We start from the raw sequence: 12,565 nt of genomic DNA, 5'->3' as shown, positions 1-12,565 counted from the left end.
TCAAGTAATATAAATCTGAGAATCAACTGGCTATTTAAATGTCAACCTAATTTTTGGAAAACTATATCAGGCAACTGGAGAGCTGACCCAGGCTACTAGAAAATCTGCAGAAATGCATTTTGCAAAATGTGGCAAGTTTATGATTTTATTGTTGGTGGAACCACTGCAAGGAAGCCCATTACACAGTCAGGTTTTTTCTGGCACTCTGTCTTCTGCAAGCGATGTCATTCGCTTCTGCGTATGCAGCAGATCTCCCTTTAACCTTCTCTGCTCTAAGCAGATCTCTCTTAAACCTTCTCTGCTCTAAGCAGATCTCCCTTAAACCTTCCTGCTCTAAGCAGATCTCCCTGAAACCTTCTCTGCTCTAAGCAGATCGCCCCTTCCCTCCTCTGCTCTAAGTAGAACTCCCTTAAACCTTCTCTGCTCTAAGCAGATTTCCCTGAAACCTTCTCTGCTCTAAGCAGATCTCCCTTTAACCTTCTCTGCTCGAAGCAGATCTCCCTTAAACCTTCTCTGCTCTAAGCAGATTTCCCTTTAACCTTCTCTGTTCTAAGCAGATCTCCCTTTAACCTTCTCTGCTCTAAGCAGATCTCCCTTTAACCTTCTCTGCTCTAAGCAGATCTCCCTTTCCCTTCTCTGTTCTAAGCAGATCTCCCTTAAACCTTCTCTGTTCTAAGCAGATCTTCCTTTAACCTTCTGTGCTCTAAGCAGATCTTCCTTTAACCTTCTGTGCTCTAAGCAGATCTTCCTTTAACCTTCTCTGTTCTAAGCAGATCTTCCTTTAACTTTCTGTGCTCTAAGCAGATCTTACTTTAACCTTCTCTGCTCTAGGCAGATCTTCCTTTAACCTTCTCTGCTCTAAGCAGATCTTCCTTTAACCTTCTTTGCTCCAAGAAGAACAATCCCAGCTTTTGTAGTCTCTCTATGGAAAGGAAGTCCATCATCCCTGATCTTCTTCAGCAGTCCTTCAGAACTGAGGATGACTTGCTTCTGCTCTGATCCGGTGGGTTCTGAGATGACCGATAAGTCCAATGTGCTACCTGCACACTCTGCCACATATTGGCCAGGTGGTGCTTGAAAGGTTGGGTAGATGGGTTGTTTAGAGTTTTTAGTGCTCCCTCTATGACGTCTTGACTGAACCGTTGTATGCTCCCATTGAAGTTTCTCAGTATATTCAGTGCCTTCCCGAATAGCCCTTCTCCATTTGGTCAGTCACAAGCCAGGGTCTTCCATGAGTTGGCAGGTATGTTCGTTCTCTTCAGAGATGCTCTGAGGTCATCCCTGAAGTGTTTCCACTGTCTTCAGGGGGGTTTCTTTCCTTAGTCGAGTCCAGAGTACAGCAATTCCTTCAAGGGTCTGGTGTAAGGACCAATGTCAGGCTCAATGGAGCTGGTGAGTGTTTAATGCCTTGATCCTGGGCAGGTTGGCTTGGTAGAGGATGCTGCCTCCAGTGCTTTGAGGTACCTGCTTAGGTTGTCAAAGGCATTGGAGGTGACAATGGATTTTTGTGGTCCATGTCTGCCTTTGTTGAGAGGGGACTGCCAAAATGTGATAAATGGAGCTAGTTTTCTGAATGTTTAGAAAGGCCCATTTTCTTACATGTTTTAGAGAAGGAGTCAACAATGGCCTGAAGCTAATTTCTGAGTGAGTGCATGTACAAACGTCGACTGTATGCTAAAGCTCTATGATTGAAGTTGGAGTGGTTTGAGATTGAAGACAAGACAGGTTGAACAGTTTGCCCTATAGTTTACCTTTATTTATAATTTGCTGGAGGTGAGGTGCAGCATTGCAGCGAGGAAAATCGAGAAGAGAGTTGGTGCAATGACACAGCATTGTTTGACTCCAGTTTTCACCGAGATAGGATTTGTGGTGGTTCCGTTGGTGAAGATCACACATGGTCGGCCTCTGGGCGATACCACGGTGGTACTTTGGCACTGATGTTGCCAGGAGCCCTGCCAGGCTGACAGTGCCCAGTTGTCATTTTGCTCCCACCAGGATTCAGGCCTGGGGGTGCCCTGCTCTTATGAGGTGGATTGTAGGGGAAGCTCGATGACCCCCTTATAAGTGAGTTGGGGTATTGGGGAGTCCAGAGGTTGCGGTGGGCTGCCTAGAGATTTAAAAATCGCGCCACGATCTCTTCCCGCACCAGTGAGTGGAGCTCATTACTGCAGGAAATGGGACTAAGTGAGGCCTTGGCAGGGCCTTCCTCGCTGAGGCTCCGAAATGAAGAGGTGTTTAACAGCAGGGTCTTTCTCGGCATTAAATTGCACCCCATGTCAGTGGTGCTTCTCAATGGGAAAAAACGCACATGTCTCCATTACTTCATCACAGAACTATCAAATACAATTTTCCTTTCACTAAATTATTCTATGTTTCATTTACTAATTCATATTTTTCAAAGTGACGATTTTGACCTGGATTATTGAGTCGTAATTTCCTCGAAGTGGCAATAAGTAACTTATCTGCTCTAAAGTGCTAAAGTGCCTGTCTCACCCAATCTCCCTTACACAGGTCGGGTGAGATTCAAGCAGCCCTCGCTGCAATCCCTCTACCAAGTCATTTACTGTGCCATTGCCAGAATTCTCAGAGTTAGCAAAGATAAATGCTTTATGGTGTGTATGCAGTAGGATGTCAATTCATAAAGTATGACTTTAATTTCAAATTATTATCAAGGAATTTAAGAAAGAAAGTTATAATATTTTATACATCTCAGAACCATGGGGCATTTGGTAATGCATATAGTTAAAAAAGCAACAACTTTAAGAGATTTAAAGTATAAAATACATTGTGCAAATTAGCATTTACTATTTAATTCTACAGTTATTGAACTATAGTCACTGTTATTTTTTTGATGTCAACTAATTGTGTTAGTAAAATGTTTCACAGAGGAAACCACAACTAGCCCAACCAGAAAACACATTAAAATACAATTATGTGAAATGACATCTAATGTCTGAAGAATGGTAATACACATGCAGATTTACAAACCGTGTCTTTAGGGTGGCCCAATAGGAAGAAATATGGGGACCCATGCTTGTCACTTTTCATGCACATGGAGAGACTGGAAGGTACCATTCCTAAAGGAAGGGGAGGAACAGCCTAGGACCAATCATTAGAATTAACAGAACCAGTGATAGATATTAACATGACTGTTAGCACAAAGATATCTAGTAAGCTTTTAGCATACTAAAGTAGAAAATTTAAAACAAGAGAGAGTCAAGTTAAAACAAATTTCAAGATAGTAGGACATGCAGGAAGTTAAATTATTAGCGAGACATTTAAACGTAGATTATTTAGTACTAGTTGTATTATTTTTAGCCATGTACAATTGTAATCAGTTGTGCTCCTAATAAATCTCAATTGGCAATCAGCTATCAATTAACCTTTAACATCATAATGACATTTTAAATCATTCCTTCATCTATTCTTTCTTGGACCAATGTTTTGAAGCAGGTTGACCCATGCCTTGCTAGAGGAGAGAAAAACTGGTTGATTAGTAAACATTTTTTTGGCTGAAACAGAGAGCAATACATTGTCATTTATGCTCCATGTGCAGACATTAATGTCAAAATTCAACCAGCACACATCATATGTGTAAGTGTCTAATTTAAGCCTTAACAGCTAAATTTGCTTTTTCTTGATTGGTAGCTATTCGCCAATATAACACATTGAACTAGTACTTAAAAAGGCTGTTAAAATACTGTTTAATGCGTTATCAGCTATGTGAAAAGTGAGCTGGCCTAGAATATGAAACCCACCATACTCAGGCACTTGACCTGTGCCCCGTTTAAGAAGGAGTCGCACTCTTCTCCCTCCAGATTTGATCAGCTCTATTGCTCTGGCATGGGTCATTTCTCTTGTGTTTTCTCCATTGATTTCAATGATTTGATCCCCAACCTAGTTGAGAACAAAAGTAAAAATCAGGTGAGGATTCAAAGAAACACTGATCCATAGCTATCAGTAAATTGTTGGTAAGATTCCTGTCTTCGATATGCAAATTCCTATACCTATTTTATGAGGATTTTTTAAATAGCTGAAGTTAAAATGGATGCAATAATTAGGATGCTGGTTAGGATTGCTAATCCTCCAGGATTCTTCTGGTGTCAACAGTAAATGACATTGCTTTGAATGCTGACTGCAAAATATAGTCCAATCTGTCTATCAGAAATAGACAAATGCTAATGTTACAAAATTAATTTAATTAAGTTTTCTTTTAAACCTCAGTTTATTTGAAATTTTATATATGCAGATTGGGAGATATAATTATAATCATGGTCTGATGAGATATCATCAGCTTGAATCATTAACTCTGTATCTCTCTTCATAAATGCTGCCAAACCTGCTGAGCATTTCCAGCAGATTTCACGCAGTTGAAGTATTTTTCTTAAACTCAGATTATTGTTTTTTTGTACCTTCACGCTCTTTTTATTTGGAGGATATTATAAGCACTGGAAATATTTTCTGTTTGATTAACCTTCCAAACCCACGACGTGGTGAAGGACAAAGGCAGCAGATGCATGGGAACACCACCACCTGCAAGTTCCCCTCTCAGCCACCATCCTGACCAAATTGCCGTTCCTTCACAGTCATTGGGCCAAAATCCTAGAACTCCCTTCCTAACAGCACGGTGGATATTCCTACACCACATGAACTGCAGTAGTTCAAGAAGGCAGTTATCTGCTATTAATCAGCAACAAGCATTAAAACAACTATTATCAGGTTTATTCAGGTGGCAACTCTGCAACAAAGAGAAACAACAATCAGGAATAAAGTTAAGATGTTACTCGGGATAACTTATTTGATTTTTAAGGCATTGCTGAGGAGCTGTCTCTGGAGTAGAGCATGCTGAACTAAATCTAATTTATACATAGAGTGCGATTTACTGCCCGCTTTGCATCTCGCTCGAGTGCAACACGGCTGGGAGATGCGGGAAGAGGCCTCTCGTGGGCTTCCCGGCAGCCTTGGCACCTCTGTGGATCTACCCAAATTCCGTGAGGCATTGAAATCACACCCAAAAGGAGCGTGACCAAACGTGCACCCCTAAGAAGGGTTTAAACGTACTTAGGCGCACTTACCCGGGATCTACCGGCCTCCTGGGATCTACCAACCTACCCAGCGAGGCTGCAACTGGACACCATTCAATACTGGTCCACACAAACACGGAATGGAACCCAGGAGTCTCCCGAGTCAGAGATAGTGCAGGGTGGCTCCCTAGCCCTCCCCTGGAATGCAGGAACATTGGCAGAGTAGAACGCATTGATGCCACTTACAGAGTAGAACGCATTGACGCCACTGTCGAAGGATCGAAGCATTGCAATCTGTCAGGGCCCAACGCTGGCCATAATTTTTACCTTGCACGATTCTCTGCCCAATCACATTTCCCGATTCCGGCATCGGTCGACGGAGAATCCCACCCAGAATGTTTTTCAGCTGGGAGCTGAACTCAGAGATCCAGCAACCATTTGGAAAGCATACCTCGATCTTTAGGTGAGCTTGTGGGTCTCCCATACCCCCACTCATGGGCAATGTCAGCCCCCACACACATGGGCACTACCCCACAACCCCCCAAGTGAGAACAACCTGCATTGCCAGCCTGGCACTGCCAAGGTGCCTGGGTGGCACTGCCAAGCTGGCAGGAGCACTGCCAAGGTGTCAGGGTGACAGTGCAAGGTGGCACTGCCAAGGGTCAGGGCCCGAGAGGGGCCATGCCCATGGAAGAAGGGTGGGGGGTGCATTGCAGGTATGGAGGGGCCGCTTTAATGTGGGGGGTGATGGGTGGTGGTCCTGGTGGGGGGCTGTAAGGGGGCGAAGAGGGCCTGAATAGGAGGAACCCATAGCGGGTTGTTCTCACTTGGGGGTTGTGGGGTAGTGCCCTTGTGTGTGGGGGCTGACATTGCCCATGAGTGGGGGTATGGGAGACCCACAAGCTCACCTAAAGATCAGGGTACGCTTTCCAAATAGTTGCTGGATCTCTGAGTTCAGCTCCCAGCTGAAAAACATTCTGGGTGGGATTCTCCGTCGGCCGTTGCCGGAATTGGGAAATGTGATTGGGCGGAGAATTGTGCAAGGCAAATATTATGGCCGGCTCTGGGCCCTGACAGATTGTAATGCTTCGATCCTTTGACAGTGGCGTCAATGCGTTCTACTCTGCATGCGCAGTAAACGCTGTTGGAGTATCATTAGCGGGTCTGACCCTGTATTTCCTGGGGCCATCGCGATGCTCCACCTCCACCTGTAGGAATTACTGACGGAGAGTTTCACATGTGGTTTTAAAAATTGGGAAACAGGAGCCATGGCTGCTGAGGGAGAGTGAGGGGGTAAAAAAAAGTCCAACATCACTTTTGTGTGCTGGCAGTTGTGCCGCATGCTGGGGGGGGTGCTTGTGCCAGAGTCAGTGGGAGTAGCAGGTGTCGGCAAGGAGTTGGGCCATGGGGTAGATGGGCACAGAACATCATTGCCACTGCCTGCAAGGCAGACATGTGGCTGTGCACGCCGCCAACTGCCCACTGTCAACTTAGTGCCCACGGGTCAGATGGGTATCCTCCCCAGGCCACCCCTCCAGATACCCTCTGGCCCCTGCCAACCCATCAATGGGATGGGTGCGCTTCAGTGCAACCAGTGCCATCTTGTTTGCTGGGATGAAAGTGTGTGGGGAGTGGATTGTTAATATGCAGCTGCAGCTTGTTAGCCTTGCCAGAGCTAACCCGACCATGGCAAATCGGACACCATTTTTTATTGGAACTGCTTGTGTTCCACGTGGCGCCTGTGCTAGCCCATTAACAGTTCCGGAATTGCTCCGGCAGGGGCATTAATTTTGCTGCCGTAGAAGTCCACCAGCTCTGTCCCGGCATCAACACTTAGGGCACAATGTAACTAAATGGGAACAAAGCCCCATAGTGTGTGCGTTTAGCTGCATGTTTCCTGGCGTTCACAATGCCAGGAAACACAAGGCTATAAAACACAACTGGTGATTGATAAGGAGCCTCAATGGGGAACACACGGCCGAGGTGGCACATAGTGCAGAGCCCCGTTTCTGCACTGAGGACCTCCACTTGGCAGGAACTCCTCAATGTAGCAAGAAATCGGGATGTCATTATGAGGCCCCTAAAATGACCCCTGACGCCCCCAAGCCCCAACGCACTATAGGAGGGTCCCCAGCACCCCCCCCTGCAAACCCCAACCCCAACCCAATTGCACCTATGCACAAAAACGCCAGCTTGTCACCCTGGCAGTGCCAACCTGGCTCAGACAGTGCCCTTGCCAGCTGGCAGTGCCACACCGGCACTTTGGCAGTTCCAGGATGGCACCTAGGTGGCACTGCAAAGGTGCCAATCTAGGTGCTAGGTGGCACCAACAGTGCCAGGGTACCACCATGCCAAAAGGGCAGACATCTGGGGACCTCTGATCCCCTAGGAGACCCCCACAAGTGCCGATCCATCTGGTCCTTGTTTGTGGAGACCAGTACTGACCGGCTCTTGTCCGAGGTCTCCGAGCTGAGGGAGATTGATCCCGCGCCTCGGGTAACTCAGAAACTTGCACATTAAAATGAGACTACCTGTCTTGCTTTAATATGCAGATTTGCTAAAAAGTGATCCCTCCCACAATGGGTGGGATTTACATTGCAACGCCCCGTGAGATCACGTTAGATCTTGTGAGGCGATGTGATCCAGGTAGATCCTGGGAGTGGCATCTCTTGGCTTCTATCAGCTGTGCTGCGTTGTTGCGAGCTGCTTTTCCGGCACAGAGTGGCCATAAAATCACACCCGCTGTATTGGACTGACAGTCTGGTGGATGGCAATGGCCTTGGAAGAATCATTCATATCATGATTGTTAGGGGCTGGTTTAGCTCAGTGGGCTAGACAGCTGGTTTGTGATGCAGAACAAGGCCAGCAGCGCGGGTTCAATTCCTATACCAGCTAACCCGCATAGGGGGCGGAATGTGGCGACTAGGGGCTTTTCCCAGTAACTTCATACTTGTGACAATAAAAGATTATTATTAAATCCTTCCAATACTTTACACTATTCTCAAGAGGATGCAATGCTTGTGAAGGTACAAAAGCAATTTTAAAGACAAATCTCAAATTGTCCTAAACATTTGGGGCAGCACGGTAGCATGGTGGTTAGCTTAAATGCTTCACAGCTCCAGGGTCCCAGGTTCGGTTCCCGGCTGGGTCACTGTCTGTGTGGAGTCTGCACGTCCTCCCCGTGTGTGCGTGGGTTTCCTCCGGGTGCTCCGGTTTCCTCCCACAGTCCAAAGATGTGCGGGTTAGGTGGATTGGCCATGCTAAATTGCCCGTAGTGTAAGATTAATGGGGGGATTGTTGGGTTACGGGTATACGGGTTACGTGGGTTTAAGTAGGGTGAACATTGCTCGGCACAACATCGAGGGCCGAAGGGCCTGTTCTGTGCTGTACTGTTCTATATGTTCCAGAAACCTTTTTTAAAATAAGGCTCAGGCAGTCCAAAGTAAGTAAAAGTAAACAATATTTATTTTACAAGAGTGATATACATGAACACCAGTAGAACCTTACCAGGTACTCTCTCCTGTCTGTGGGTTCCACACTGACTGACCTTTTATACAAGTATGGTTAAGATACTCTGCCCTTAGTCGGCGAGCTCGTACTCGTCAAGGAGCACGGGGAAAACAATCACCACCACACTGAATGTCCTGTACTGGTTATTATACTTTTCCTATTTTCGTAAAAATTATTTAAAACACACAGTTGCTCATGAGAAAGAGCGAATTGTTATTGACTCAATATAAGGACTATTAAACTGAAAAATGAAAACATTTGATGTCAAACTACAGATTAATAATTAATCTGTATATCATTAAAAACAATCCAGTCTTGTACTGATGGTATATTTACTTATATGCCCAGCTTCAAGTTAATTAACCTTAATGAACTTGCAATTTTCCACACCAACAATTCTTATGCTCTCTGAATTGCTAATTTAGTTAACTTTTTGCCAAATTGTGACCTATGTGAGCTCATGCCTGCAAAGAGCCTGAATGAGTCAAATAATAGAGAAGAGTTTCTTCTTTTCTGCCAATGTTTCTCCCTTTCCCTAACTGAAGGTATTATATTCATTGCTGGGTTATGGTTCCACAGGCACTGTTGCCCTCAGGTTCCTCATCCAGTGTGACCTTTGATACCAGATGTTGACAGTATATTCAACTGTTGGGACAACAATATCATATCCTGAATTCACTCCAATCCTATGCTCAGTACATCTACAGAGGAAGACTCTAAATATAATTTGTCGGGTTTTTATCAGGAGTGGCAAGCCTGGCCAATTTTGCTCTCCAATTTTCAGCAGTTCCAACTATACTGACCTTCTGCCAGTATATTTGGGATAGGGAAACTCACCATAAATTCAAACTGAAAATTGAACATTAATTTTTTGTTTTTATTCATTTATGGGAGGTGGGTGTCTCTGGTTAGGCCAACATTTATTGCCTATTCCGAATTGCCCTTGAGAAAGTGGTAGTGAGCTGCCTTCATGAACCGCTGAGGTACAGGTACACCCACAATACTGTTTATGGTGATATGCATCACTGTAGATACACAAGGGATTAATGTAAGTACACATAGACTAGCTAGACACTAGAGGGAACACCAGACATGACACACAGACGCTCAATCAATAGGTCAGTAATATAGGACACGACTAATGGGCATTCACGATACACACAGAGGTGACACTACCACAGGGGGCATTAGACCAACCCATATATAAAAGACACAGCACACATGATCTTCCTCTTTCCAGTGGAGACACTCAGTGAGTACAGACACAGGGTTGATTCAACATCGCACCCACCACCTGGATTGTAGCAGACTGGTTCGTCAGTCTGAGTAGCTATAGAAGGATTAACAGTAGTGGCGAATCCGAGTTGGAGAATTGTAAATAGTTTAATAAACGTGTTGAAGTTATCTCCACGTCTGAACCTTCTTTTGTCAGAGTGTACATCAAGGAAGCAGCTTATGCTACGTCTAGAGCATAACAAGACATGGTACCAGTTGAGTGACTGTTTCAATCCATATACTGTAGTTACTCAGCAAGCAGTGACAACCAGCAACAACAGCCAGGCAAGACGATGTTCAGGATTCAAGTTCCGCAGCAGCTCAGGTACCAAGGCAATCTCAGTGAAAACTGGCGTTGGTTCAGGCATAGATTCGAGATCTACCTGGTAGCGTCCGACCGAGATGGCGTGGCGGATGCAGAGAAAATAAAGCTTCTACTCACCATCGTGGGTCCAGAAGCAGCTTAAATCTTCCAGACCTTCAAATACTCAAAGACGCAAATCAAGAGCGATTTCTAGGCAGTTCTGGACAAATTCCAAGAATTCTACGAGGAGAATACACGAAGAAACGGTAAAAGAAGCACCAAAACTCACCATGAGGTAGGCTTGCAGCAGAAATCTGCAGTTTTGAATTGCAGCCATCTTGGTAAAGGTGCTGCACATGCGCAGTGGAGAAAAAGGCTCCAAGTAAAGGAACAGCGCTCCGAGCATGCCTAATTGCTTCCTACGACCTACGTCACACGCGTCATGACGTCAGAGGCCCCAGGCCACGCCCACTTAAAGGGGACATGTCCCAAAACACGGGAAAATTTTTAAAAAGCCGTAAAACAAGATTCTTTCACCTGGAACGACAGCACAATGCCTGGAATTCGACCAGTAGCTGAAAGTAACCTCTGCAGAACCCTGCAACAAGCAGTTAGCACAGCCCAAAGAGATGATACAGTCCTTGAAGACTATGACTCAGACCTTGAATTCTTCTTTGGACATCGCGAGCCTCCACAGCGAGCTCGTGGACAGCCTCCACGATAGAAGCAACGCAAGACTGCAAAGCGCAGTCCTTGCATGAACAAGACCATAAGGGTCTAGCAACCTCCTCTGAGCAACCAGCAGCAGATGATGCAAGTCTGCCACGCTCAACTGAACAAAAAGACTATGACAGTCTGCCATGCTCAAGTGCACAGCAAGAAGACTATTACAGTCTACCACGCTCCAGTGAACAACAAAGCGACTATGCCAGTCCACCCACATTGTTTGAGCCACCAGTAGAGGACTCTGACAGTCTACCCAGCCCAAGTGAGCAACAAGAAGCTACTGAGGCTCTACCCACTGTATGTGAGACAAGTGACGACGGCATCCCACTTCCCGTACAAGATGTGCAATGTGACAGACCTCAGCTAGTGTGTACAGAGGCACTCAACGATCACAGTGAGACCACTGGTGACTCCGGTGACACCACGTTACTTCACACCTCATTTGCTGAGCCTCTCCACAAGCAAATACATTCCTGAATGTTTTGACTCCAGACGGGGAGCATCAAGAAATCTTAGCCGACTCCAGTGAACCTGCTGTGACTCCAGATGGGGAGCATCGACAAACCAAAACTGACTCAGGTGACACAGACCAGACTCCAGACGGGGAGCATTGACAAACCAAAACTGACTCAGGTGAAACAGACCAGACTACAGATAGGGATCAACCACAAGCCAAAGCTGATTCAAGTACGCCAGACATGACTCCAAACGGGGAGCGCCGCACACTCATTGATGGTATGCTCAAGAAAACAGCAGGTGCCACAAAGCACGCTGACATGAGTAACTGTGTGCATGACTCATATTATCCACAGAGTGTGGTCCTTGAGCGCAGCGAACACAACAACAGAACCATCCAACACAACATCACAACCTATGAAAACCGTATCAAAGACAACGACACAACGCGTACCAAAGGCAACATCGTCGACAGATTTGGAAGGTGCTGCTGAAGGAACCTTGGTGAGTTCCTACAGTGTACCTTGTAAATGGCCCACACTGCTGCCAATTTTCATCAGTGGGGGCCATTTACAAGGCCTCAGTGGAGGGTTTGAATGTTTTTGGAAGGGGTAGCAAGCAAATGGGCTGCTTTGTCCTGATGGTTTTGAGCTTCTCGAGTGTTGTTGGAGCTGCACTCATCCAGGTGGAGAGTATTCCATCACACTCCTGAATTGTGCCTTGTAGATGGTGGACAGGCCATGGGGAGTCAGGAGGTGAGTTACTTGCCGCAGGATTCCTGGCCTTTGATCTGTTCTTGAAGCCACAAGATATATATGGCTCTTCCAGTTTCTGGTCAACATTAACCCCCAGGATTATTCCCAGGCAAAGTGCTGCAGATGCTGTAAATCTGAAATAAAAACCAAAACTGCTCAAAACATTCAGCAAATCAGACAGCATCCGTGGGGAAAGGAACAGGGATAATGTTTCAAGTTAGAAATGCAACAGGTTTTAAGCCAGTAAAAGTGGGGAGGGTGTAAATTGTACAAAAGAGAAGGTGCAATCGGGTGTAAAATGGGAGAGATTACAATGCCACAAAGAGCTAGTGGTGCAGGGCTGCTTATAGCCCCACAAAGACGACCCCGATTAATCTCTCCATGAGCTTCGTGGAGTAGGAGATCTCGGCTGAGGGACGGAGGCCCATCAGCGAGATAGTTTTTAAAAAAAAATTTAGATTACCCAATTATTTTTTCCAATTAAGGGGCAATTTAGCGTGGCCAATCCACCTACT

General features: G+C 45.7%; 1 protein-coding gene across 20 annotated transcripts in view; it reads right to left on the bottom strand.

Annotated features, from left to right (window-relative positions):
* Positions 1-12,565, bottom strand: part of magi2a (membrane associated guanylate kinase, WW and PDZ domain containing 2a) — an 886,652-nt gene that overhangs the window by 7,522 nt on the left and 866,565 nt on the right. For 14 of the 20 annotated variants that reach the window (XM_038811506.1, XM_038811504.1, XM_038811515.1 and 11 more), the window contains one exon: positions 3,759-3,897. In XM_038811506.1, the coding sequence (XP_038667434.1) occupies positions 3,759-3,897 (139 nt within the window). Of the gene's footprint in view, positions 1-2,988; positions 3,100-3,758; positions 3,898-12,565 lie in introns of all 20 variants that reach the window. The other 6 variants (XM_038811516.1, XM_038811517.1, XM_038811521.1 and 3 more) reach the window with 2 other exon arrangements.

The sequence above is a fragment of the Scyliorhinus canicula genome, chromosome 11, assembly GCF_902713615.1.
Source record: "Scyliorhinus canicula chromosome 11, sScyCan1.1, whole genome shotgun sequence".
Classification (NCBI taxonomy): Eukaryota; Metazoa; Chordata; class Chondrichthyes; order Carcharhiniformes; family Scyliorhinidae; genus Scyliorhinus; species Scyliorhinus canicula.
Note: the sequence above shows the minus strand (reverse complement) of the source record. Positions and strands in the feature narration are given on the sequence as shown.